General features: G+C 36.1%; 1 protein-coding gene across 2 annotated transcripts in view; it reads right to left on the bottom strand.

Annotated features, from left to right (window-relative positions):
* Positions 1 to 19,858: 19,858 nt before the first annotated feature.
* Positions 19,859 to 27,098, bottom strand: part of IMMP2L (inner mitochondrial membrane peptidase subunit 2) — a 412,660-nt gene continuing 405,420 nt past the window's right edge. For both annotated transcript variants that reach the window (XM_059473165.1, XM_059473166.1), the window contains exon 6: positions 19,859 to 25,200. In XM_059473165.1, the coding sequence (XP_059329148.1) occupies positions 25,081 to 25,200 (120 nt within the window). In that variant the 3' untranslated portion in view covers positions 19,859 to 25,080. The remainder of the gene's footprint in view (positions 25,201 to 27,098) is intronic.

The following is a 27,098-nucleotide window of genomic DNA, read 5'->3' as shown; positions in this document are numbered from 1 at the left end:
TCATGTGAAAAGGCTAATCATGTAAAGTGATCTTACTGCCCCTCCTAAACCCCTTCAGTTTCCACCGAGACCTCTGTCAAGGCCGTGCTCATGTTCAACAGCCCTCACTCTAACTGCAGGACATTAATTCAAATTTCCCATTTATTAACCATTTTTAATCCATAAGCATATGTTGCAATTTCTAAGTGTAATAGAAGATTGAAGGGCTGAAGAACCTGCTATGTGAAGAAAGACTGAAATGAAGAAAAACTGAAAAAGGTCTCTTTTGCCAGGAGAAGGGAAGGCTTGAGGAACCTCATCACTGTAGATGGATGGACAGTTAGAAGGAGGACAGAGGCTCTCCCTTGACAAGATCTACATGGAGAAGACAAGAGGTGATGGGTACCAGGAGAGCTTTCTTCTCAATAAGAAAGTCATGGTTTTACTGTAAGAACAACCATTCCCCGCCACAGCCTCCCCTGGCACATGGTAGAGTCCCAATCACTGGAGGTTTTCAGGATGTGATTGAACTGGGTGGTAGATAATCTTATCTAGACTCCTTTTCCTAACAAAATGTTGGACCAGATGGTGTTTTAACGTCTCTTCCCACCCATACTTGTCTATAATCCTGTGATCCTATTATCTTCAATAGAGGTTTAAAATGGAGTGAGTTTTTGAAAACACAGTAAGAGTAATAGATAGACATTATGCTAAAAACACAAGCAAATATTGTTGCTCTTTCTTTCTTAGTTTAAAAAAAAAAACACAATGATTTTTGTTTGTGGTATGGGACGCCTTTGCTTTTCACCAGTGTTTCAAATAATAGTATTAAGGGTGCCATTATGTAATACTGAATCTCTTTAGGAAAAATCTCAGAAGTCTGGTAATTCCAAAACATAATGGAAGTAGCAGTATTTTTTCAAGAAATTTTATAATGATCAGAATTGAATACATCATCTTCTTAGATAACACTAAGGAGTAATTAATGACATCATTTTTACTAACTAGTTTTAAACATAGACACAGACAATTCTCTTACAAGTATAGAAAAAGTAACTTCACCATTCATCCAAGAATTTCTGCCTGCTCCTCAAGAAAATGGATGTAATTTTTTCATGTTCTGTGCTTGTAAAATGTGTGTGATGACCTTCCAAAACTTTCTATCCATCACAAATGACAAGGTTTTTCCATATGCGTCTGAATGAGTATACATTATTCAGCAGATCATTTAATGTATAAATATATTAAAATTAAAGAGGGGAAAGCTCCAAAAAAACAAACAAACAAACAAATGAAAAAAAAGAAAATAAATTTGTTGCGCACCTGATATAAATTTCTGTAAGTCTACCATAGATTAAACTGCAGAGGACATCAACTTCACTCAAGATAGGTGTACTGCTTTAGGATTGACAAATGACAGTGATGCAATATTTTTCCCCAAAGCAGCTCTGAAAGCACCTTATAAAGATAAAAATATTTTCTGACTTTTGCAATTTGAATTTTATGTCTTATAACACTTATACTTCAATGCATTTGTGTTACACACTCCATTGGAGTAAACGAACTAGGAAGGGCATTTTGGGACAGAACACAAGAAGTTTCTGGGGATATTGACAGCTTCATTCAGCAATATGGAAGTGACTAAACAATCTATCAAAAGTTTGGGGTTTTTCACTGAAAGCTAGGTGAAAATCAACAAAGTGCAAGAAGAGAATAAAGTCTAATTTGAGAAGATAGATCTCAATGAAAGCTGAAAGAAATCAGCGTGAATTAGATGACTGTTAACAATATTAATGTCACCTTGACTTTCAAACAGAATGTTACAAAAAATTTTGGGACAGATTGTTATGCTCTCAGTGTGTTTTGTTTAGATCCTTGTCATTCTAGCATGTAATGACATACCTTAGCAAGGGAAAAAACACAACCAAAATATAAGTCCATTTGATTCTAGGGAGGGAGTAGACAGTGTGTATGTTATTTCTATAAAACAGTTTCCCACTGGATCAGGAAAATACCTCAGGATGTCTAATTTAGATAATAATCATTTTCACATCAGCAAACAAGATATCAAGTAATAACAAAAAGCTCACTCTATTGCTGACATAATTCATATGTAAAATTTCTAAGAGTAGAGTAATTAACATTGTTAGCATTTTTTAAACAAGAAACAGTGAAAAATCATTTATCAGAATTTTTTCCACTAGCGTAAACAGTAACAACAACCTCAGACAATGTGTTTTAAGAGACAGATGTAATACTCAGGAGCTGTTACCAATTTCAAAGGTTGGACAGAAAGAAATGAAGATAAAAAGAGGGAAGAAATCTAATGCACACCAAATTTTAAAGGTTATAAATAAGGGTGAATGCAGTTCTCTTTATTCTTTGCTTATTGGATGTCAATTGACTACCAGGTCAGACTGTGTAAATGTGTAGAGAATTATAAAAACAAAGCTAGGAGTTCTCTTCAAATTAGGTAACTATTGCAAGGAAAGGATATTTGTATCTTATGATATCATATTTAGTAGCACCTGTGAATTCAGAAAGGACTGCCCAAACTGCATTTTAATAAGAATAAGATTCCATGGACTTGCGCACGTGCAGGTTCTTTAAACATTCCACAGCCTGGGCCTTCCCATACCATAGGTAAGGCTTCCTTTCTCCAGGCCTTCCATCTCATCTTAGGGATCTGTGGTTCCTGTAAACAAATCATTCTAGTTAGAATAGAAGAAAGCACTGGGTACCTCAGGCTTTTCCATGTCTTTTGTCACCCAATCCTATCAGTGCTGTGGTCTTGTTTCTCCTAGCCTTCATTTTCTTCTTATATGCCTGGAGAACTCTTCTCTTTATGACCCTTAGCATATTAAATTCTAGATGATCTTTGGCTTTCTTAACTCCATCCCTTTTCACTTGCGTGGCATCTCTACATACCTGAGTTATCTCACCCCACTTCCACTTCTTGTATGCTGCTACGTGATAGCAGGAGATGCCAAGAGGAAAGTTAGGTCTAGGATTTCTAACTCCAAGGCAAAGATTTAAATATCCCCTCTAGTAACACTCCACAATTTTGAGAGAGGAATCAAATAGGGTGTTTATTCTATGAAGTAAAATATGTTTTAAAAACCCTTGTGCAAGTTCAAGTCAAGCTGGCATGAATATATGGTGGAGAGCAATGCTACGCAGAGATAACAGCTTTATCTCAAGAGCTTCATGAACAATTTAAGCAGCAGCCAACAAAAGCTTGAAAACTCTACAATTAAGTGGCTCAGGTGCCACATTGTCTTCATATGCATATATTTCTTCAACTTCAGCAGCTAGTTCCATTGGCACTAGCTTTGCACATTTGCTACCCTTTGGTATAAAAATATCCCAAGCCAATTATTCTTATTCCTTTTTCTCTTAAACAAAACAAAGCAAAAGAAAGACAAATCCTTTCATATAACCATTTACTTAATGCTTGGAGAACTAATTTGAAGAACTAAATCAGAAGCTCAAAACTTCTGATTTAAGGGGTTTGGAATTATAATTTGCTCCCACAACCTTTTTTCAAGTCCTAAATGCTGGGTTAAAATTGACAATAGTGTTGGAGTCTTTCCTGAGTTTTCAGCTCAGGGCAAAAAAAAACCAGTCACTCCAATCTGGTTTTGAGGTCTTCTAATAGTACATCAGGTCTCTTAACCAGCTTGAAATCTGACTGTTGAAAGAGTGTCCTAGCCTAAAAATACACACTTAACTCTTTTCCTTGATGCATCTGTTCTCCTGCCACTTGTTGCCACACCATTTTGTGGGTGTCTGGGCAATGTAAAAATAGAACATTGCTTTTAGGGACAGCCAATTCCTTCACTAAACTCAATGTCTATGCACAGTCACTGTAACCTGGCATAAATCCATCCTTCTGCCAAGTATAGACATACTCACCATGGTCTACTGTGGCTGTTGCAGCCAAGACAAGGAGAAACTAACCAATGCTGTCTAGGTGAGAAGGGCTGGTATATTGAACATCTCCCAGGGAGACACCGCACTGTCTATACTTTTTTCTCTTCCATGGGATAGTCAGACTTTTGAGTGACTATCAGGAGTATCCAGTAAGAGGATTACAGACTGGAACATATCCTGCTTTGCAGCAACTTGAATAAAACCCCCACAGTTCCACCCATGAGACTGGAATGGGAACTAAGGGAAACAAACATGAACAGCTGCTTCCTAACTCACAAGCAAATTAGATGCACACACATAGAAAACTCACAAGCCTAAACACTTGCCCTCTCAAAGACCAATATTCAAGGCCTTGGAAAAACATCTTTTGTATATAAGGACTTGATGGTTGCCTACACTCCTCTGTTGACTCCATACCATTTCTGCTGTTGCCCATTCACCTATTTATCTTTTACAGGTTAGATATCTAGCTTACATGGAATGTCATTCCATGGGCCTAGATTTTTTCCTTTCTTCCAATTTTAAGTCTGTAGAGCCTAATCTGGTAACTATAAGAATATGTTATGGGGTGAAGGAAACTCATTCATATACAAAGTAAACATTGTTATGGGATTTGGCTGAAAGATAAAGGCTTCCCATCTTTTCCAAATGGTATTTAATATGCACGCGTGAATCAGAACTGCAACAGAGAAGATTCATACAAATTGTTTCATCGACTCACTATTTAGATGGAAAATTTGAGTCTAACCATTGCTAAAAATCAAAAAGAGCAAGGAATTGCACTGGATCTTCTGGATTTCATAACACTCAAGCTACAAGGAAAAAAATTTTCTCAACAAACATATGCAGCTGCTAGTACTGTGTATGAAAGATAAAACATAGATTTTTAAAATAGTTTTGTGAGCACTTCAGATGGAAATACTTTCAATTTTTTTACAGCTTTGCTCTCTTTGAACATTCATTGGAGCACGCATTTATCTCCCTAAATGATTGCAATAAAAATGGTGGTGGACAATACCTCCAGCAAAGCAAATTACCAGCTTGCCTGTGGAAGAAATCACTCTGCTGTTGCATTTTCTGGCCCTCTTCCACTTTGGATTTTACAGACATAAGTGTTCTCTCTCTTCTAACAAAAAAAATATTATAGACTGTGTACTGCAGTGAAGGAGGCTGATTGAGTAGAACTACTGGAGGGCAGAACTTATCAACAGGCAGCCGTGACTGTGTCATTTACCTGTCTGCTTTGAAGTCTGCTAATCTTTTTATGTAACGTGAAAAAATGTAAGCAAAGGACTGTTAGTGTATACACACAATTTCCTTCTCTTTCTCAGTCTCAATCAGTCAAATACACATGCAAATGCACAGGCACAGACATAGAGCATTTCTTTCTTTGTTCAGCTTTGATTATGACGGTTATCAGCTACATTCTCTGCAGTTTTGGTTTTTTCTTTTTTTTTTATTTTTTCAGTTAAAGGCTTTTCAGGAGGAATTTCATTTGTACAGGCTGAAAACTGGAAGAAACCTTTGTCAGTTGACAACCACAGAATTTCCTGATCTTACATTATTCATTTTTAAACCATTATTGTGAAACCAGTTAAAGAACTTTGAAATGGAAAATCCCAGGCTTTGCAATTCTTCACTGTTTTTTATCCAGTCATTACTCTCATCGGCATTTTCTACTTAGAAATAAATGCTTTCATTAAGAAGAAATAGATTTTTTTTAGCTGACTGGAATCTTTCATACAGCAATTTTAATGTATATCTTTATTCTAAAAAGTGAATTTCTTAAATAACATCTATTTGCTCTCTGAAAGCATGCTAACAGTCTTAGAGAACACACTCCATTAGCATGGAAATGGATTTTTTGTGTAATTTATTTTTCTGCTGCTGTATTACATGATAGCTACAGCTATCAAAGAGAGACCAGAAAATTCTTCTTGTACTTTAAAGTGTATAAGATTCCATCTGTTTTGGGTTTTTTTATTGTATTTCTAATATGTCTTCTAACGAAAAACATCTTTTGTAATAAGTATAAGTGTATATGTATATCACTACAGAAATGTATTTAAATTCCCCCATTTTTGAAACATTTCAAGAAATAAAAGTGTTCCAAAGAGCATGTGACAATACTAGAAAATTTTAGATTTATTAGCATGACATGTAAACATTTAGAAATAATATTCCAAGAATTATGAGAGAATAAAAAAGAGTAGGTAGGAATGACAATACTATTGTGTTCACCTGGAGCTATTTATTGCTAATATGAGTAATTCAAAATATACATTATGGAAAACAATTGACAGCAGATATGTAGCTACATAACCAAAGGAGGTTATTTCTTCAGTGGGATTGCTGAAAATAATTCCTAATGCAAATTTGATTTCATATGACACAACACTTGGTTCTAACCTTAGCACAGAACCTCACTAAAAAAAATTAAAATGTGTTGGGAAAAAAAAGTACTGAGTAACTGAGCTTTTCTAGCAGTGGTCTTTGATACTAGGATAAAATCCTGAATGCTGAAGTTGAACCAGATGCAGTTTTGGACACCTTAGAATTTTCTGTGCACAGCAATATGCCAACTCAGTGTTTTCCTGTGCCACAGACAACAGACAAGTCTAAAATTTCTACTTACCAATTTATTCCACTTCAAGATCAATATAATGAGTCTTGCTGGCATATATTGGGGCCTAGAAGCCATGGACATAAACTGGACATATTGAGGAAGCCAGACAGGTCATGAATTTTTATGCAGAACATTCATTATACGTCTAAACAAAACAAAACATGTTCTACTACTGAAAAAAAGGATTAAAAGCGTAACTTTTTCTCCCCACAATGCTGGTTGAATCAACTCTGTACTCTGTCTACATGAATTAGGCTAGCTGCACCAGGCCTTCAACAAGCAAAATGTGTGACTGAGCAGGGTTTGTGAGGATAGAGCACCTGGCTGTTCAGCTGTCCCATGATGGCAGCATATCCAGGTGATGGGAGTTGTAACTGATGTTTAGTCACTTGCTCCCCATCTATACCGCCACAAAGTGCAGACTTTCTGCTCCAGGTGCTCAGTTCTGCATTTCTCCATGCTGTCCTTCCTGGCACTGCTGTCAGCTGTCCTCAGGCTTATGGAGACACCTTCAAACTGGAGCTATTTTCTATGTCAATAAATCTTCTCTCATTTAGAACCACCTACAAATTTGCTGATGTTGCACTCCTCTTCATCAATGTGGTCATCAATGAAGATGTATGAGGTACAGCATGAGGTCCAGTACTGACCTCAAAGTACAATGCTCACTCACAGCTTTCAAATGGATGATTGAATCTTCCATCTGAGCCCTTTTGAGTCTGTGTATAAGACAACATTGCTTTCAGCTTAGCCACTACAACCCAGTTTCCATGGCTTCCTTTTATTGTTCCTGTTAGCTTTAGGCACATCTACATATGTAATCATTATTTTGGATCTTATTAGCAGAGTCATCTTGTAGCCTGGGACTCTCAAATTCCTATGCCATTTATATTTGTCTGGTAGACATCTAAAATCCTTAACTTGTGACAAAAAACTGGGATTTTAGCATTTTGCATGTAAAATTGTTGAAATACCTGTAGAGGAAAAAAAAAAAAGATTTATTCTTCTTTACAAAATATTTCCCTCTCTGAAGAGCTGTTGGTTTGTAAACGGTTTACTGCTTAATTCTGCCTTATACTGAGAGGACACTCCCAACTACCTCACTTCATGCAGCAATTATGATAAACTAGATTGCTTCAGAGCTTTCCAGTAGATAAGGCTCTAGCTGTGGATTAACGTGTCTGAGATATAGATATTTCCTGAAGATGTGTGAAATAAAGACATAACATAAGAGACCTCCAAATATCTGGTCTAACTGTAAACAAACCTTTCAACATTGAGGTTTCTTATAGTAGACAAGAATTTTCTCACTCTTTAAGAAGAATGATCTACTGCATAATGTCTGCTGAGAGCTTTGTGTAGGATTTAATAAAAGCAAAACAGACTCCATCTCTATGCAATGCTCAGCAGCTGATAGAAGGAAAGTGTTCCAGAATGGTCTGTGTTTGCAGACCTTCCTGATACTTCTACTTCTGATACATATAAAGTTGCTGTGTATATATTGTGCTCATGCCACGGGCACTTAGGAGATGGAGCCAGAAGCACCCTCTCAAGCTTTATGTTCCAAGATGAGATAAAACAACTCAATTCCCAACACCTTGTACAAACTTGCAAGGTCAGGAAGATCTCAAGTTGTGTGCTGCTGTGACAGTTGCTTGTGTTAAAGGTACTTTTTATGGCAATACATATTCCTCATTTTCTGTTCACAGAGAAGAGAGTCATAGAAACAGAAGGTGAAAAAAGAATAAAGCTAGCAGTCCTATTGGTCAATATTTTTCTTTGCTCATTCTGCACCTTTAAAATTTAATACCTTTGATCTTGCTCACTTTCAACCATATGCAAATTTATAAGAGACAGAGGCAAATGTAAAAATTGTTTGTTGATCTCTAACCAGTGCAGTGGACTTTTCAAGCCTGGCATACAACTTTTCAGTTCAATTCTCTATGCAGCTGCACCCTCTTCAGCACAATGTGTTTTGAGACTTAGAAGCAAAATATATATTAGTTTCAGGAGAGTATCTCCTTCAGCAACTTCAGAGCATGGGGACCCTGTTACAAAGGAGAATGTGAGTTTTCTTCAGACACAAACACAGAGCAGGAATATCATCAGAGCAAAATGAGGACTGAGGTCTTTGGTAGGATGGAATTATTTCTATCATTGAGGTCCAAGAAAGAGAAGACAGAGACTGTCTCAAATGTCTCTGGATCCAGTTTTCTCTCCTTCCAGGTCCAAGATGGCTAGTTCTTCACCCATTACTTTACCACTGCCAACAGAGCCTGGAAGGGATCAGTAGCTAGGGTCCAGCTTTTCAAGCGTGCAGCTTTCTCTCACCACATAACTGACTGTAAGTCTCTGCTCCAGGCAGCAGCACTTCATCCCAAAGACACCTAATTCTGGCACATCAGCACATGCACAGTCAGGATCAGTGCCTTTGCCTTCACAAGGGAGTGAGAACATGAGTGAGAAGCTCAGCAGAAACCCCAGGAAGAGCCATCCCTTCTCCATCCCTTTCCTCTAGAGCTTAGACACTGGAGTGAAGAGCACCTGCAAGAGAAAGTAAAGAGATCTTCTGGTTGCAAAATCAAAAGGCAGGAACTCTTTAGCCTTTTGGCATATTCTGCATCCACTCCACGTCCCAAAGATGGAGCAGTGCAGATTGTCAAGAAAATGGATGCAAACAGCCCCTTAAAGATGAGGCGCTTCACAAACCAGCACAGAGATACTGAGACTGTTTTCAGTACAACCTTGCAGTGCCTTAGGAGGTCCGTGGTGATTAACACATCTTTACTGTTTCAGTGCAGAGCTTTGTAGTAGTAGCCTTCTAATAAGGCTTCAAAGGCTTTTTTGCCATGTACTCCCTTGACTGAGTCCTCTGCTACGCCTGACAAAGACAGGAGGCCTCACCAGGCAGCTCATGCCAGATCTGATGTTGTGTTTACACCACAGCCATGCTCAGAACTGTCAGCAGTGCTCCAGCAGATGTGTGGCAATGGTGAAAGGGTCCACAGGAAGCAATGGAAGAAGCCTCTAGCCTGGAAGGTGGCAGACCTAGCAGTGCTGTAATGGTGACAGTCAGAGAGGGTGAGAGATGCACACATTTTGAAACTGTTATCGCAGAAAGACAAAGAGAGAAAAGCTAATTTAAAATATAAGAACTTCATAAATAGATGAAGACAATAGCAACAAAAAGAGAGCATTTATATCTGAGAGGCCTTTACTTCTTAAAATCATCATGTCCCCATAGATTTCAGTGAAACTATATTGATTTACCTCTGTTGGGTGCCTAGTTGTTTCTACAGTAGAAGAAAGGCTCAATAAACACATGGATTGCATTCTCACCCTGAATAAATTGTTAAAGTACCCTTTATATCAATGGAACTACAACAGACAAAGGTCAGGCTCAACTATACCCAAGAACATTCACTGAGTGCTTACTGAGCTTTTGTGCCTCAGCTTCCCTACATATGCACTCTCATTCCATTAAGTACTTCCAGGAGCTGGGCTTCCTACATGCAAAGGGCTTGAGTTTGTCTACAAAAGGCATTTTAGGATTTTAATGGAAATTTGGTATAGAAGAGATGTTTTTATTTACCAATGTAAATGTATCCCTTCCATCTGGAATGCCCTGATTATTGAAGGAGGTGTTAATTGCATTTAATTCATTGTGCCTGATGTAGAATAAAAGAAAGGAAAAAAGATAACAGCCCATTTGTCAAAATGAAATTTAGTTATGGCAGTCAAAGTTTGTAAGCAAAAGGCTATTTGCAGAGGTGCCTGGGCCCTCCTGACTTAATGTAAGCCTGAACTGTATTAATTTTTTCTGTACCACCTCACAGATACATCTTCAAGAGTTAGGATTATTTCTATAAACTTATGAAAACTGTGCTCTGCTTTGAAATATTACTTCAGAAAGTCACTCATATATTGATTTCTGATGTTGCTGGTTTAGCAAGATAAGATTTCTAATCCATCTGCTGAATGTTACTCTGCTGAAGATTAAACAGCTGTCATGCCCACTCCCCAAAATTAAAAAAAGGGAAATAAAAAAGAAAATATTAGTGCTGGTGGATTAAAGAAGGTCTATTTTCAGATATAAGCAAAAGACAACAAGTTGTGTTATCTTCTATGTCAGTGTCAACTTCTGAAGCTTTAAAGACCTCTTCTATCTACAAAGAACAGAATGGGAAAAAAACCAGCTGTGTGATATCCCTACCTATGAAAATCAGAGCATCATCCCTCAAAGCAAATGAAAGGCTTTCTGAACTCAGAAGCACAGACTTTTAGCCCATTTAACCTCACCCTCCTCTATTCTGAATACAATATTAGGTTTTCTTGGTAATGTTTTGGTACATTAGAGGGCCTACAAAGGTGGCATCTGTGAGAAGTTACTGTATGTCTGATGGAGTCAATTCCAGCCAGCTTCAAGAAAGACCCACCATTGCCCAAAGCTGAGCCCATCAGCAAAAGTGATAGGGCCTCTGGGATGATAGATTTAAGAAGGGAAAAAAGCCACTAGACAGCAGCAGCTGGGAGAGAGGGGTGAAAATATGTGAGAGGAGCAGCTCTGAAGACGCCAGAGTCAGTGAAAAAGGAGGAGGAGGAGGAGCCAGAGCTGAAACTCTTCTTCAGCCCCTGGTGATGGCCTTGGTGAGGAAGGGTGTCCCTCTGCAGCCCATGGAAATCCATGGGGCAGCAGAGATCCACCTGCAGCCTGTCCTGAAGGAAGCTGTGATCCCATGGGAACCCCTCACTGGGGGAGGCTCCTGGCAGGACCTGTAGCCCCACAGAGGAAAGAGGAGCTCAGGCTGGGCAGCTTTGCTGCCAGGACTTGTGACCTCACAGAGGACCCAGACTGGAAGGGCCTGTTCCTGAAGGGCTGCATTGCATGGAAGGGACCCCTGGAGCAGGGGAATGGTGTAAGGAGTGCTCCCCTGAGGAGGAAGGAGTGACAGCAACAGCGAGTGGTGAACTGACTGCAGTCCTTACTCCATGTCCCCATGAAGTGCTGCAGGATGGAGGGAGAGAATGAAGAGAGCAACTCAAAATATCACACCTCTAGCCTCCAAGATTAGACACAGGAGAAAAGATCTGTTTATTATATTTATGCACTGTTTCAAAGGTGTATGTTCCATTTTCTACAAATTCTGTCGCATATAACAGAGGTAGAAGTTAAAGGGATAGGAAAGCATGTGTAACTACGTGATCATGCATTAATGCTTTAGGAAGACTGTATGTGAAGTCATAGCATTAATAGCATCACTTAACATGAACATGTTTCATTCTCTTAATTTAACCTTCAAATGGGTAGATTAATATATCTAAATTTTTCAGCTATCTCTAAGGTCCCACAATAGGCTTCATGTGGACAGAGGGGAAATTCTTATGACCCCTTTAAGTCACAGGATGCTTATCTTTGCACCAGATTATGCTGAATAAATTGTTCTCTATTTTAACATGAATAAGTTTAATAGTTTCAGTGGTACAGCACTGCATCGAGAACGTAGTTTTATAATTTAAACTGCAATTATAATTTCTTTAATATGAGATGAAAATTCAAGGAAAGGTGAAATCTTGATGTCTTTTGATTTTTTTTTCCTCATTGGTTCAAGACTAAGGAACGCTTCAAATTGTAATTATATTGTAGGGCACTTGAACATTTCTATTACATGAAAATACAGCAACTCATCTTTTTAATTATAGAAAGTTTGCATTAAAGTGTGTTGTAGCTATGCATTTTATAATTATTCTTATAGACTTAAATTTCTTAAAGGTTTTGTTCTTGCCTTTGAATATGTGAAGCTCCCAAATAACACAATACTCAAGTAAAATTTCTTTAGATACTAACACCCTCTCATTAAAGTTCACTCATGTGAATTCTGCTTCAGAAGTAAATTTGACCTTTCTGCCTTTCATACTCAAAGCAAGCAGGCAAGAGAGAAATAGCAGGCAATCAACCCTCTGGAGCAGTTCAGAGTCATCCAAGAGGGACCTGAGAACATCCCATTTCATACTATTGCAGGGGAAACAAACTTTCCCTTGTCATCAACACATGAAACTGCATCTGCCTTCCAAAGTTCACTCATGAATTTTGGGATGACAGTGAGACCAGTTGGAAGGCTTAGTACCCTGTGGATGTGTCACAGGCAAAACCTGTGACAGCCTGAAGGCATCTCTGAATTGTGGGTTTTCTGATCTTATTTTTTAAATTGTGTTCTTATTTTCTTCTGCTGCCCCACACTGAAGACTTTTTAGTTCAGCAGAAGAGCAGCAATATGTTCCTCAAGGTCGTTAGAATTACAGAACTTGATGCCATCAAAGTTTGTCTTTAGATATGTTTACTTCACATACTTTAAGATTATCCTTGAGATAATCTTCCCAATGTTTCAGCCACCCAGTTCTGCATCTTTGTCTTTCTATCAAAACAATGGGATGCTTCCCTCAGGCACATGAACTCCCTGACATTGCTTTCTCATCTGAGATATGATTAGAGTGTCAATGTCAACGCTTTTACAAACTGCACAGCTTCAGTTCTATTTATTTTGCCACTTGACATCGGGAATTTGCTGAAAACAGCATAGGTGAAAATGAATGAGGCATTTACATAGCAATTTGTCCAAATCTTGAAGCCATAAAACTATGACAACAGCAGCATAATATTCCCATTCAAAAACCAATTTTGAACTCAGTGGCTGGAACCATAATTTACCAAAATGTTACTAGCCAAGTTGATACACTTTGTGATATCATCAGCAATCACCACATTTCATTACCAAGATAACAAAACTTGTTGGCAGCCTGTATCACATATTATCAGTAGACACTATGAGGGATTTTTACGAAGTTAGTCTGACCTGTGAGATGCACAATTTCTTGGCCTTGGGCTTTTTCCGTAGACTGTGAGGTCACTGTGCTTTGTAGAAAGGCGATCAGTGGTCAACGTGATTTCTGCAGATTTTTTTGCATTTACAGGTTTCAAGTGTATGGAATAACACTTACTGATAACTTAAATTTGTCCATCAACACGGCATCACTCACACTGCTATGCTAGGGCCATTATAAAGTTAGTTTAACTTATTTGAGAAAACACAAAATATTTCAGCAAACATCTTTGACTGATGAGACAAAACCTTCATTCTCATATAATGGCACTGGATATTGCTAATGATCTAATCAGGGCAGAAAAAAAACCTGTTCACAAAGCACAGCAATTCATAGAATCTGACTTTAGCAGAATTATGAAAGATCAGGTAAAAAATTTGGCTTTCCTCAAGATCCAGGTAGCAAAACCAGACAGTCATGGTATAGTCAGAATGGAATCCATGTTAACTTCTACATGTTTTTCACCTCTGCAATGTTACTAAGAAAACAATTTGACAGACTTGGCATGCACAATTCCAACAGCTGCTGAATTCTATCATTCATCTGAAACTAATAATCTCCCTCTTTCATGAACTAACCAGTCAGATTGGCTGTTTTTTGGTAAGGCCACGGAAGGGACAGAGAGGGTATCTGCTTAGTCATTCCAAACTAGTCCAGTTTGATTTTTTGTCAAAACAGTGACTTTATCTTGCTACCAGTGTTTCAAAACGTGTAATGACCTGGTGTACATACAGGTTCTAGATCCTTTTTTCAGAGTCACACAGCCCTCAGACTTGAGTTATCTATCCTATAGTGGGCAGGGCCATTAATCTACCCTATTTGCATTGGGAGAAAAATCTAATCAGATATATATATATATATAAAAACTACAAGGTCAGTATTCATATTTCCTCTAAAGTAAAGGGATGTTTGCAAAAGATATAGTTTGCAATACCTTCTGTCTCAGATGATTATATGTTTCTGATTGAGCTTTATTCTATGGAATTCAAGCACTAGAAATAAAAGAATAACTTCCTGTCCTGCTGAATTAGGATGAAAAAATGTTCAGAGTGAAATCACCTTAATGCCTTAATCCCATTCTCAACATGTGTTTTTCTTCCCATGCATGAATGTCAGTGAGAGTGTGGAATTATATTTTTGTGTTCTAAATAAAACTTCATTGTATAATGGAGTGCTTTCAGAAAGCTATTTAAAAATACATTTCTCTTAAAAATAAATATGTCATTAATAACCGGGGTTTTTTTTTTGCATTTTAATCTCACAGTGGAGTAAAGAGTTCAACATAATTAATGCAAAAATATGAAAAGTTACAAGCTTATAGTTCTGTTTCTAAAAGCAGTACCATAGGGCAGTCTTGTCAGTATAAGGAGACAGGTAAAGTGGCACACTGTAGGAGGAAAGAGGCACACATACTTGGCAAGAAAAATTTATATATATAATATATTATATATAATATATAAATTATATATATTTATCATTTCAGTTTTATCTGACCAATTATAGTCAAATTGCTTTAAAGCAGAGAGGTGCATGTATGTAAAAGCAGTAATACACAAGCAATTTGCTTATGTTTCTTAATCTTCTCTGCATTTTATATTTAATTGCATTTGTCTATTCTTATATTAACTCACCATCCAATTCTAAATCCCAGATAAACACTAATAACAGATGTTCAACATCTTGCAGGTCAAATTCTCAATAAAGAAAAAAATACTGACAGGGTTTTGGTGTTTTTTTCATGTGTAACACTTTTATACAAGCCCTAGAACAGAAATGGAAAGGAGCAGCACTCAAGTAATCCTCTTTCAGAAATCAAAGCAAAACATTTCTATCTGACTTAGCCTCAGTGGGTAAATTATGACTTGGGAACAGAGTTTAGCCAGCAATCAAAGTATGGTGCAAAGTCTTTTACTGATCATAAAGTTTCTTCTATCCAGAAATTTGTGTAATGCTACTTAAAAGAACACAATTTTCTTGTAAAGAGATGAGTGGTTACACACCTACAAATAGGAATTCAGACACCAACAATGTCCTCCAGAACAAGATATATTGCTTGTTCATTAATCTCCAATTCCACTTTTCTGTGTTACCATATAAGAAATCTTTCTTATATAGTTTGTCAGAAAGGCCCCCAGAGAGTGGCCTCTTGAACATAACTCTTCTCATGAGTTTTTTACCTACAAATAGTTTCATACCACTAATTTAGCAATGTTTTGGATTTTTTTTTCCCCTGTAGCTTATTTCATGGACATAATCACAATGAATATTTTTTTTTTTAATTTCAATTATTATTTTTCATTAGAATTCTTAGCTCATACAATATTTATTCCATATATGAGTATTCAATTTATTATTTTTTTCTTAAACTACATTAATTCATACAGGAATGTCATTGTTTAATATACCAGACATCATTTCTCCATAGAGAGATTTTTAAACTAAATACATACATTTTCATTTATTCATTTTGACAACCCAGTGACATTCCAGTGACAAAGGAAGTTAACATCATGAATATTTTTTATATGCTACTCAATATTGTCTGCCATCCATAATAGAGCATTGAACATTGATTTTGAGCACTTGTAGCTCAGGGATACATATTCTTCAAAGAAACTACTTGGTCACATTGAATAATTTCCATTCTACCTACACTATCTGATTTGCTTTAGAGGCACTTACAACTCTGTCAGTAAAACTGAGATTGATTAGGACCACACCATAGGAATACATAAGGCATGAAACACTGTTATACACTGAGTCTTAAATCTTTTTATCGTTCAGGTTGAGGTTTTTAACTTAATTTATTTTCATCTAGAAAAAATCAAACCAATCCATACAAGACTTCTCTTAACCCTTGTCTCAGTCTGCCCTCCAATTAATTCTTTCTTCAGAAATGTACCCATATGACTCTTCAGTTAATTCAAACTTCTTGTTAGAGTTCAAATCCTTGGCATGTTCTATATATCAACAATATGTTTACAGACTGACTTACAGGTCAATGTCCTATTTAACCACATTTAGAGAATGTTTTGCTTTTGATTTAGCCACTGTTTTAAACTCTGCCTTTCTGACCACCCTGTTCTCTTTCTCTCAGAATTTAAATGACCTTATGACATTCCATCTGGTAACTATCTAATTCCAACCATGAAAAGCAAAATATGTCAAACAACTTAATTTGCTTTTAGAAAAACCAAGCAAACCTGTTGCACTTTTCTGAATCATTTTGTATAGGTAAAGGCAAGAAATTGTGACATATAAAAAAAACAAGACAAGGAATCTTGAGCTGAAATAGTAGATTCACTTGAAGACAAGGACCACCTTGATTAAGCAAGGTATTCACCAACGGCCTTTTTATTCCCCATTAGGTTCCAACTGTGCTTTAAATCTCAGCTTGATTTGCTGCATGCACCATATGGATTTCAACTTTGCAGCATTTTCTTTCATGATACATCAATACTGAGATGAAGAATGTCAGTTTAGGTCCATCATGTAACTAGATAATTATGCTCTCTTATATCCATATATCTTATATGGATACCCAAGAATTAAATTTTATAATGCAGGATTCAAATATATTGTGAGAAGAAAATCCTGAAACAATGGTTTATATTTTTATTTTGTTAAGGATTATATATTATATTATATTATATTATATTATATTATATTATATTATATTATATTATATTATATTATATATAAGGGTAATTATTATTTCTACAAAGTTGAATTGCATAATAGAGCTCTTGGAAAAATCAAAAGAAATGTTTGAAGGCTATGAAGAAAAGGAGCACATATGAAAAAGGAAATACTCTAGGTGAGTAGCTAAGCACAGAGTGAAAACTAAGAAAAGTGAGAATTAATTTTTTTTTAAATAGAGGATTTTTCGCCATTGCCAGTGAGAGGGAAAGTTTATGATGATCAAACTTATCAGTAGCGTGAAAATAAGAATTTTGGACCGCGAATAGAAAAAGAAAAAACTAACAGAAAGACTACTAAAATAAAACAAATACAAGCTAAACATGAGTGTAAGTTCAAAAGCTTTAAGTTACTAAAAAGCGTTTGCTGATCAAATTGCCATATTGTGTTCTTTCCAAATAGATAATTGAATTATTGGAACAGTGTATTCCAAACAAACTTAGATGAATCACTCATAACAGTAGCTACCCTCCTGATGCTTATGCTTCCTGGCACACTTCTACAAACTCTTTCCCTGCCAGTTTTCATGATATGATTTGTGTCATCAGAAGAAAAATTAAGTGCCACCTGAATTGAGAACTACTTCCAACCCTTTATTGCTTTTGAAAAAGTGCTAATTTTCCAGAGACTCTTCCCAGGCAGTTTTAATTAACTAGGACCAATGCAATCTTAGACACTAACTAACCTTTGGACAATTTGGACATTGCCCTGTTCAGTGCACTTTGAAAATCATTCTTCCATCGCTAATTCTTCTTATGCTAAATAGGGACACTGGCTATTCATAATGAAGGTGCTAATTAGCTAAAAGTATTGTACCACTTAAAACTTTTTGTGAACATAGCTTTTCATTCCTTAGATACCTACAAGATTAAGTATCATGGGTATGTGTGGTGTGTGTGTGTGAAAGAGAGACAATGAGAGAGAAATAAATACACAACAGAGATTAGACTTGCCACACCCACATAATAGGCTAAAAGAACTTGTGCTGACTATTAGATGACTAAATCATTCTATGAATTTATCACAAAATTATTTAGCGTAAAAAGTTCCATTACCTTTCAATCAAGGCGATCTATCTACTTGTGCCATAAAGTATCTTAAGTATTTTTAGAGAATCCCATCAGAAGTTTCCTGGGTCTTTAAAATTTTTTTTCTGTCTTGTTACTGAGAAGAGTCTCTTTAAAATACAGGTTATTAATAGAGAAAAGGTGGAGGAAATATTTTTCTTCTTTTTAGTCTGTTATCAAAAGAGCAAATATATTCAAATTTACTATTATGACTTTGCACTGATTTTCAATATTGAGTGCTGATTTTGCAAGTCAGGCATTTCATTTCAGATGACTTAAAATGAAAACCATCTGATTTTCAAAATTATTTAAAAAGTAAACCACTGAAGAACAGGCACTTTCACTTGTGATGCCTGATTATTGAAGATTCAATGTAAGATTTGGAATTGTGCCAGTTGGTGACCCAAATAAGTTTAACCAATTGTAGAGAGAGAACTAAAACCCTTAACCCCTATTTTTGCTGAACTTGCTAGGTTCTACTGTATTTAGCCCATATTATAATAAGACTTCAATTGCAATTGATTTTAAATTTAGTTGCGCCCATTGTCATATGGCTACAATACCAAGAACAATAATTGCTCCCAATTTAACATAGGGGATAGCACAAGTCAACAGAAGTTAAAGAAAAAAATTCAGACTTTACTCAGCTGTTTTCTGTTTAGAAACAGACTTTTAAAGTACTGCTGTTAAAGAGAGCACTGAACTTTCATATAGATAGAGGAATGTTCAGTTACGTAAGAAAGGATATAAGATAAGTAAGAAATTTAAACTTTCATGCCCCAGGGCATAACACTAACTGCCCGGAGCTGAAACATAATTTCCCTTTTGGCAGGTTATTCCAAACTCTTCATTATAGGAAGTATAACTTACTAACCTCTGTCAGGAACAGGTTACTGGACAAATAGACTACTTATCTAAACCCTTAAGATATTTCATGTCAGATTTAGAAACCATCCATTCATAATGAGGGAAGAAAGGAGAATAAAGGAAATGCATTTCTTTAATTACAGGCTCATCAAAAGCAGGTTAGAAAGTTAAGTACTATAGCCTGATCTTAGATCCTGAGGCAATCAAGTCCCACAGAAAACAGAACCATTTGTGTGATTAATACTTGTAATCAAATGGATAAAATTGTGGGGATTGCTAAAGAAAAATTGCTGTTCTACGTTTCATTTATTAATTGAATTGCGTGTAAGAAAAAAATATGGGTATGGTATGTTTAGCTCCCAAAGGATGTAAAATTCAATTCTGACATTTAATAGGAGGATATGAGAAAAGGTTAGATGTTAAATAAAATGCTGAGACATTTGTGAGTGGGATGGAAGAGGAAGATAGTACATAATATGGTGGGTTAATATAGTTCCAATAAGTTATCACAAATTAAATATTTTTTTAAATTAAACCTTTCCTCACTGTATGTTTGGGGTAACGTGCTATTCAGCTACAGCTGCTGCATTTTTAAAATAGTCTACACCTTTGGAGTGTTAACTAGTAAATCTTCTTAATTTACTAGTTAATAACTATAATAGTTAACACTAGTAAATCTCGTCCAATAACACAATTAATGAATTTCAATCAAGAAAATATTTGGATGATGACATAGTTTAAGCATTGATAATCTTTTCTGTGTAATGTTCTGCTTAAAAGTCTCTTGAGATGCAGTCGCATAAACAGCTTCTGGTTTATCTTTTATTTCCCAAACTAAAAACCAAGAAAATAACCCCACAGCATTCAGGGTCATAACATGTACTGCTAAAACTTCCACAATAGGATACACAACATTTTTTAATTAAAAAACACTTGAAAACACTGGCAGAAATTAAATTCGTAGTTGTGGTACCAGATGTAATAGTCTGAGCATTTAATTCACACAAAGGAGTCACTGAAAAGGAGTACAGATGTAGTGATGAGAACTTCAGCTCTGGGATTCCCAGTCTAACCCTTAAGCCACTGCCATGGAGTTTCTTGCACCCTTTGTCCTCTGGTTTCTTGCAATAACTTTAATTTTTTTTTTTCACAAAAGCGTACCTTCTATAGGATGATGACAAAGGGCTGCTGCATGCTATTTGCACAAATCCAGTGGTTTGGGGTGAAACTGGGTATTTTTGGAAGGACATATCATAAGATTTTTGCCACTATTATGGCCACATTACATATTCTATGAGTCCATAATGCTCCAGGAAACTTTAGCTCTAAAGACTCATCCTTCCCTCTCGCCATACAATTGTGGAAGGCTATGCTGTCGACTCAGAATTTTGGTTTTCACGGATCTTTTAAATTCATTAAGATTTGTATTTTATATCACAAATTGTATGTTTTTTCACTAACTCTGCAAGGTAATGACTGACAGTAAATGACAGACAATAAACAGATAGACTGTGATCTAGGAAATTCTGGGATTTTTTTCCAAATCTATCCTATGTATTTTATAATCTTGGATAAGATGCTAAATAGACCATGTCAACATGGAAAGGAAGAAAGTAATAATTCTGTTGATCATAACAGTAATGATATTAAAATATTCTAAAGTGAGAGAATTACTCCACCTTATAGTAAAATACCAAAGGATAACCAAACTCACAAGAGAGCATGCAGGTTCATCAGCTGCTAGAAACATGAGCAATACAACTACAGAGAGACACTTCTGACAGGTGGCTTACTTGCAATATGCTGGAATTGTTCAGAGCTCTGTCTGATTTGCATAGTAAACAAATCTAAAGGAATGAAAAAGATATGTGAAAACGAAATTCTGCATAGGAAGAGCTCATATCTGTCATCACTTGACTATACTGTGGCACTTTGAGTTCATATGTCTCAGTTGTGCTTGTAATGTCTGGTGTTTTATTTCATCGGTGTCAATACTTGAGGATCCAGGCACTGTAAACTGTTTACTAAAATGTAATTTATTTTCTTGGCTTCACCTTTTTCTCCATGGATAGTTCTGCACTAAATTATCCATTTTGCAATTGCTTCAGAACTGAACAGCTAGTGCTTGGTGCATGCAATGACAGATTGCCAGTATTCATGTTGCATCATCTAGGTATGTTATCCTAAAGGATGAATAGATGGAAGAAGCAAAGCTCAGCACATCTTCTACGCTATGATGCTCCCTTGTCATGGGAAATCCTGACAACCTAATTGAAGATCCTTAGATCATTAGATGATCATTCTTTACTTACACCAGCTTTCCACTTTCTCAGTCAGTGTTTTGGTTTTCTGCTGAGATACACAGCTTTGCTCTGTCACTCTTTCAGGGGTTGTTGTGCATGTCTGCTAAGAGTACCAAGTCCTGATTTTTTTGCAACATCTCTCCTTGCTCTACAAGTGCAGTCTGGCAGTCTAGTCTCCCTCTCTTGGGCCATAGGAAGGTATTTATGGGATGCCTAAAACATTAAAAAAAAATCAAGCTTTAAAATATCCTGTCATCCTACTGGTTACTTGTGCTCATTCTTATTTAACTCCCATCAAATCATACCTTATTGCATTACAGATATAAGCCAGCACCAAAAACCAGAAGGCCTGTGAAGAGGCCTTAGAATGCTAATCATGATAGCCATGAAAATTTTGTTACTGATTTCATTACTTCCAGAACAGGCTTCTCATTATGTGCTTCACATTTGAAGGTTGAAACCCAAATGTATCAATTAAATAACAACACCTTTAAATATGTGCTCATGTGTGCCAATCTTGGTCCTTTCTGCTTTGAAAGGAAAGTTTTGCCCTTCATGCTCTGGATGGTGAATTATCTGTTATGATTTCATTAAGCTATTTCTATTCACCAACCTGCATGATAATGTAAAATGTCATGCACATTAATATGATGACAGTATGAAGAAAATAGCTTCTTTTACAGGAAACTGGTTCCTTAGATGTTTATTAGAGGAAAATGGTATGTAAGAGTACTGTAATACTGTTAGGCTAAAGAATCTAATCTAAAGAATCACAGTTATAAGTCTAAAGGAATTAGATACTGATGCAACTGCCTGCCCAGCATCAAAGGCACCACAAATTTTCCCAAGTACAGAAGTCCTAATCAGAGAATGAATAAAATAGCTGATGCAGAACTCAGGTCTAGTTCATCCATCCTTCTGTCTCCAACAGACCTGATAAAAAAAAATTAAAGTCTTGCAATAAGAAAGTAATCTATCCAAGCATTTCATTATTTTTTTATAATCAAAATATTTCTTTATGTCTAATCTAACAATCTAGATGTTGCATTGTAAGTTTATTCGTTCTGCTCCTACACATGATGAACTTAGAAAACCTTAGAACTTAGAACTTAGATGTTTGTCTTGCATTTCACAGCAATCTTTCATCATTTTGAAGACTGTCTCAGACTCTGAAGGCTAAATGATAAACCCAAGTCCTTCCAACATTTCTCATGGATGATAATTTTTTTTAGTTCTTATCTATTTTTCTTGTGTCTTGCTAAATATTCCAGTTGTCCTCTCTTTTTTTTTGTATCTGGCACCTAAAATTACACCCTACATGAATGTAGAAAGAATGTTGTTTGCTGTGTTTGCAGCTTGTACTGCTCTTTACAAAGTGTGCATTTTCCTTGTTCAGCATATTGTTGCCTCATGCTCAACTACAATCCACTGTAATATCCAAATTTTCTTTTAACATAATCCAGCGTGTATATGGGTAATTATTGCACCAGACTCTCTGCTCATCATTTTCAAATTCAGATCACTGTGCTCTAATACCATTCTCCAAAGTTACATCAGTCTTTACAACCATCTCCAGACTTAATAGGCATATTCTCTATTCCATCATTTCATCATGTATATCCTACATACATATAAATGCATGGATATTTATAAATATATGTATGCAAATATAGATGAAAAAATATTCCTTGAGGCATGTCACAGTTGAATACTTGGGACATTGAAACTTTCATAGCCTGTATAGGTTACAAGATAATGAGATGGTCTTCACAAAGACAAAGGAGCCCAAGAGAACAATGGAAGCTGTGAGAACCCAAATTAGACCACGATTGAACTCCTTTGTGTCTGTTTCAGGAGTCATCAAACTGTGAAAGCCCCACCTTACAGCAATGAAGGAGCACTGAGGCCCCTGGGCCCACCCCACGGGGTACATCTAACCCTGGGGAACAGAGGGGAGGCTGGCTGGCTCGCCTGGCAGGCTTGCCCCATGGGTACAGGTTTTGCTGTGGAGTGCAGGGCAGAGCACTTCAGTACTGCACAACACTTCTGAGGTGTTTAGGAGATCAAAGTCAGTGAAATGGGAATGGTTTAGGGAAGATCAAGTATGGAAAAATATAGACAAAAGTAAACAATTTTTAACCCAGAGAAGAGAGCACTTGTCTGAGCTGTGGGCTGCCAGCTTGCCCATGAGAATGCTGTGGGAGAGAGTGTCAAAGATTCTACTGAAGTTCATGTAAATATCCACAATTTTTCTGTCACAATTTTTTCATCCACCAGGAGGGTCACCTTGTCATAAAATGAGATCAGGTTGGTCAAACAGGACCTGCTGTTCCTAAATTCATGCTGGCTCAGCCTGACCCCCTGGTTGGCCATGTGATCACATTCCAGGTAATCTGTTCCATAATATTCCCCAGCACGAGGGCAGGCTCACAGGCATGTATTTCCCTGGATTCTCCTTCTGTCCCTGAATAATTCTGAATTTACTTCAATAACATCCAAACAAACTGCATTAGTTTAACTAAGAGAATTCAGAGACCTGCAGAACACCTTTTTGGAACAAAGAAAGATCCTGACACATAAAGTATTCAGAGAGTCTACAAGGGCTGGAGCATTTAAGAAGTTAGATAGTAATAGATAATTTTTACAGTGATTGAAGCTATCATCTAACTCACAAGGCAGATGTGCATGTTCGAAGAACTGTAGACTGACATTAATCTTGCCTGAAGTTCTGCATGTTTTTAGCTGAAAACATTTAAAGATCTTTGGTGTGGTTTGTTAAATTTTTCTAGTACTAGCCTATGTGAAGTAAAATTCAATAAATATGAACAAAGGCTGGGTCATATTGATTTGTCATTGAAAATGTGTAATTTTCCAAGTTCTTTTCAATGTGTGCAGCTTTAGTGCCTATTCACAGAGTATATTTAAAATATTAACTATATACTAGAATATTAACCACATATTTCTTATCTAATTACATCATTTCAAAGAAATGTGGCAATCAGTACTAACAAAGATTTAATCTACTACAAAAAAATAATTAAACACTGCCTTCAGATAATGTAATATCATTGGCACAATTTGACTGAATACCTAATTCAGAAAGATAAACAGGGAATATTTATATAAACAAACTATTTTTATCCTCAAGAAGAAAATAGAAATAAGTAATATGCACTCAGTTTAAAAGTAGAAATAAGCTGCATTAAAAGCTTTTCACTGACAGAAGTACTGATTCCTCATTACTAGTAATGATAGGACAATCCAAAGTATATATGTTTTGGATGTTTTTTTCTTTTTTCACATGCAATCAATATTAATAATTTCCATGCAGTTACAAAAGAAACAAGGTGGATATAAAAGATCAAAATAGTTTATCGAAAGTTTTAATAGTTTCTTGTCCAGAGAAGCACAGGTACAGACATAAGCCAAGCACGTTACTGCTTCCAGGAAAAAAAAATGAACATTCATTTTTTACAACCAATTATTTCAAACTGAATTAATATACAATGCCCTAATGTTGGAAATTTTTAAAACCCACCAAACAATAGAACAAGCAAACAAAAGAAACACAAAGAATTTCTGGCGGCATTGTAACATTTAGATGTCACATGTATTTGTTGACACTGATGTCAGAGCACATGGCAAAGCTCTTACAGGTGATGGTAAGACCACTGGAACTCTTTCTGGTTGAATTTCATGTCAGTGCTTTCCTGCCCGAAGGCTCAGGTCACTCCTGCTCCCTGTGGAGCGGTTTGCGCTCCGGAGGAAGCATCGGCTGCAGCTTCTGCCAGCGCTGTGGGGGCCAGAGAATATGAGTGGCTCGGCCATGGAGAAGTCCAAGAGAAACCTGCAACCAAAATATAAACCAGAGGTGTTGTTAGGTAATGCAAATAAATCAGTATGTGAAAAATACAAAGCATGTGATGATTGTTAGAGCAGTGCGAGGATACAAAGCAGAAGAGTGAGTAGTCTCTCATGCATGTAATGAGGGGAGAAGAAAATGTCTTTGGTAACAATTTCTTTTTCTTTTTTTGATAAAACATTTTTTGGAACTCAAAACAGCTTGCTGAAATGCACTGTCTGTAATACAGAACTAGGAATGGGTTTTTTTTCATTTTCAAGAAAAAAAAGCTCCTCAAAATAGGAGAGGCATTCTATAATCCACATAAAGCTTTTTGGTTATTCTTTATTCTAGATCCTGAGAAAAAATTTTAAGTATCTATTTTAAATAATTTCACCAGAATCTGTGTCTTGGATTTGATCCCTGTGTACTAACCACACCAGAATAGTGGGTTTTCTAAACATGTTCTGTTTACTATTTATCACTCTCCTTCAAAACTCCATTTTGTCTTCAACCAAAAATGAAAATTACTGTGAATTGTAGAAATCTCTATGTATTTCTCTACAGATGAAAAACTTTTGAAGTGCTAGAACTACTTAAACCTGATTAATATGTTTTGCAAACATGTTTTAGCATCTTATTATTTATTAATGTTTACTTCAGTAATTTTACTTCACTCATATTTTACTTCAATAAATTAAAATAAAATTCAATTCTGATACTGCTTATAAATGGATCAGAGATAACATAGTATAGAAAACACAATTGCTTAGAAAATCTTAAGTAAATTATAAACAAGATCCTTTTCATATATGGTGTGAAAATAGCTAGACTAAGTAAGAATAGAACAGTCACAATTTCAGACTGAGATAAGACAGTCCATACTTAACACTGAAATTAAGTCATTTTTTATGGAGTTAATCTCAGTTAATTTGAAAAGCCTGCAGCATAAACTTCTGCATTTTAAATTATTTGTTTAGACTTGCAGAGAAAATTGCATGTAGTAAGCATCCAGCACCAACAGAAGTTTTAAACAGGACAAAATCATGGTTAGAAATACTGGAATGTCTGTGAAAAGATTGAACGATTCAGACTCCTAAACAGACAACAGTGTTATAATGGCTACAGAATTAGCAATGGCATGGATTAAAAATTGCATAGGCTTTATTTGACTCATGTCATTATTTTTCATAAGAACAAGGAAACATCTATGATATTATCCTAAAGAGTTTTTTAAGCCAATAAAAAGGAAATGCTTTTCAGAATGTACAGCATTGCATCATACTTGCATACATTATGCAAGATAGAGAAGTGACCAGAAAAAAAATAGAAAACTGGTTTAAAAAATAATGATGGAAGCAAAGTCCAGCACAGGTAATTCAACATAAACAAAGTCTCTATACTCCATCTTAGGAACCACTGAGAGAAAAAATGTATACATGCTTTATTCTTATATTTCAATGATCTGGTATTGGCTGTTTTAAGAGCCAGGAATTAAATGGATTTCTGGTTTGAACTTTTACTTTGCTGCTTAAATTCCTACGTAAACTCAGTTCCATTCCATTTCTCATTAAAAAAAAAAGAAAAAGTGATTTTAGTAAGCCGGTAATTCAGCATTTCATGCAAACAGACACCAAATAGGCCCCTAGGAATATCTTCAGCTAATTTTCTTGATTTAATTTCATAGGATTAATATATATTCACCAGTCTCTTTCTACTACATAATCAAATCAGTGAAGCTGAAGTGGTATATATCTAATTCCATATTCTGTAGCTTGATGAAGCAGGTGCTGAATTACTTGAATATAATTTGGTTACTTAATAACCCCTGATATCTAAAAGAATTTGAAGTGGATCACTGAATTGAAGTCTAGTATTATATTTCACTTGCTTGATCCTTTGCA

The sequence above is a fragment of the Ammospiza nelsoni genome, chromosome 5 (genome assembly GCF_027579445.1).
Source record: "Ammospiza nelsoni isolate bAmmNel1 chromosome 5, bAmmNel1.pri, whole genome shotgun sequence".
NCBI classification, from domain to species: domain Eukaryota; kingdom Metazoa; phylum Chordata; class Aves; order Passeriformes; family Passerellidae; genus Ammospiza; species Ammospiza nelsoni.
Note: the sequence above shows the minus strand (reverse complement) of the source record. Positions and strands in the feature narration are given on the sequence as shown.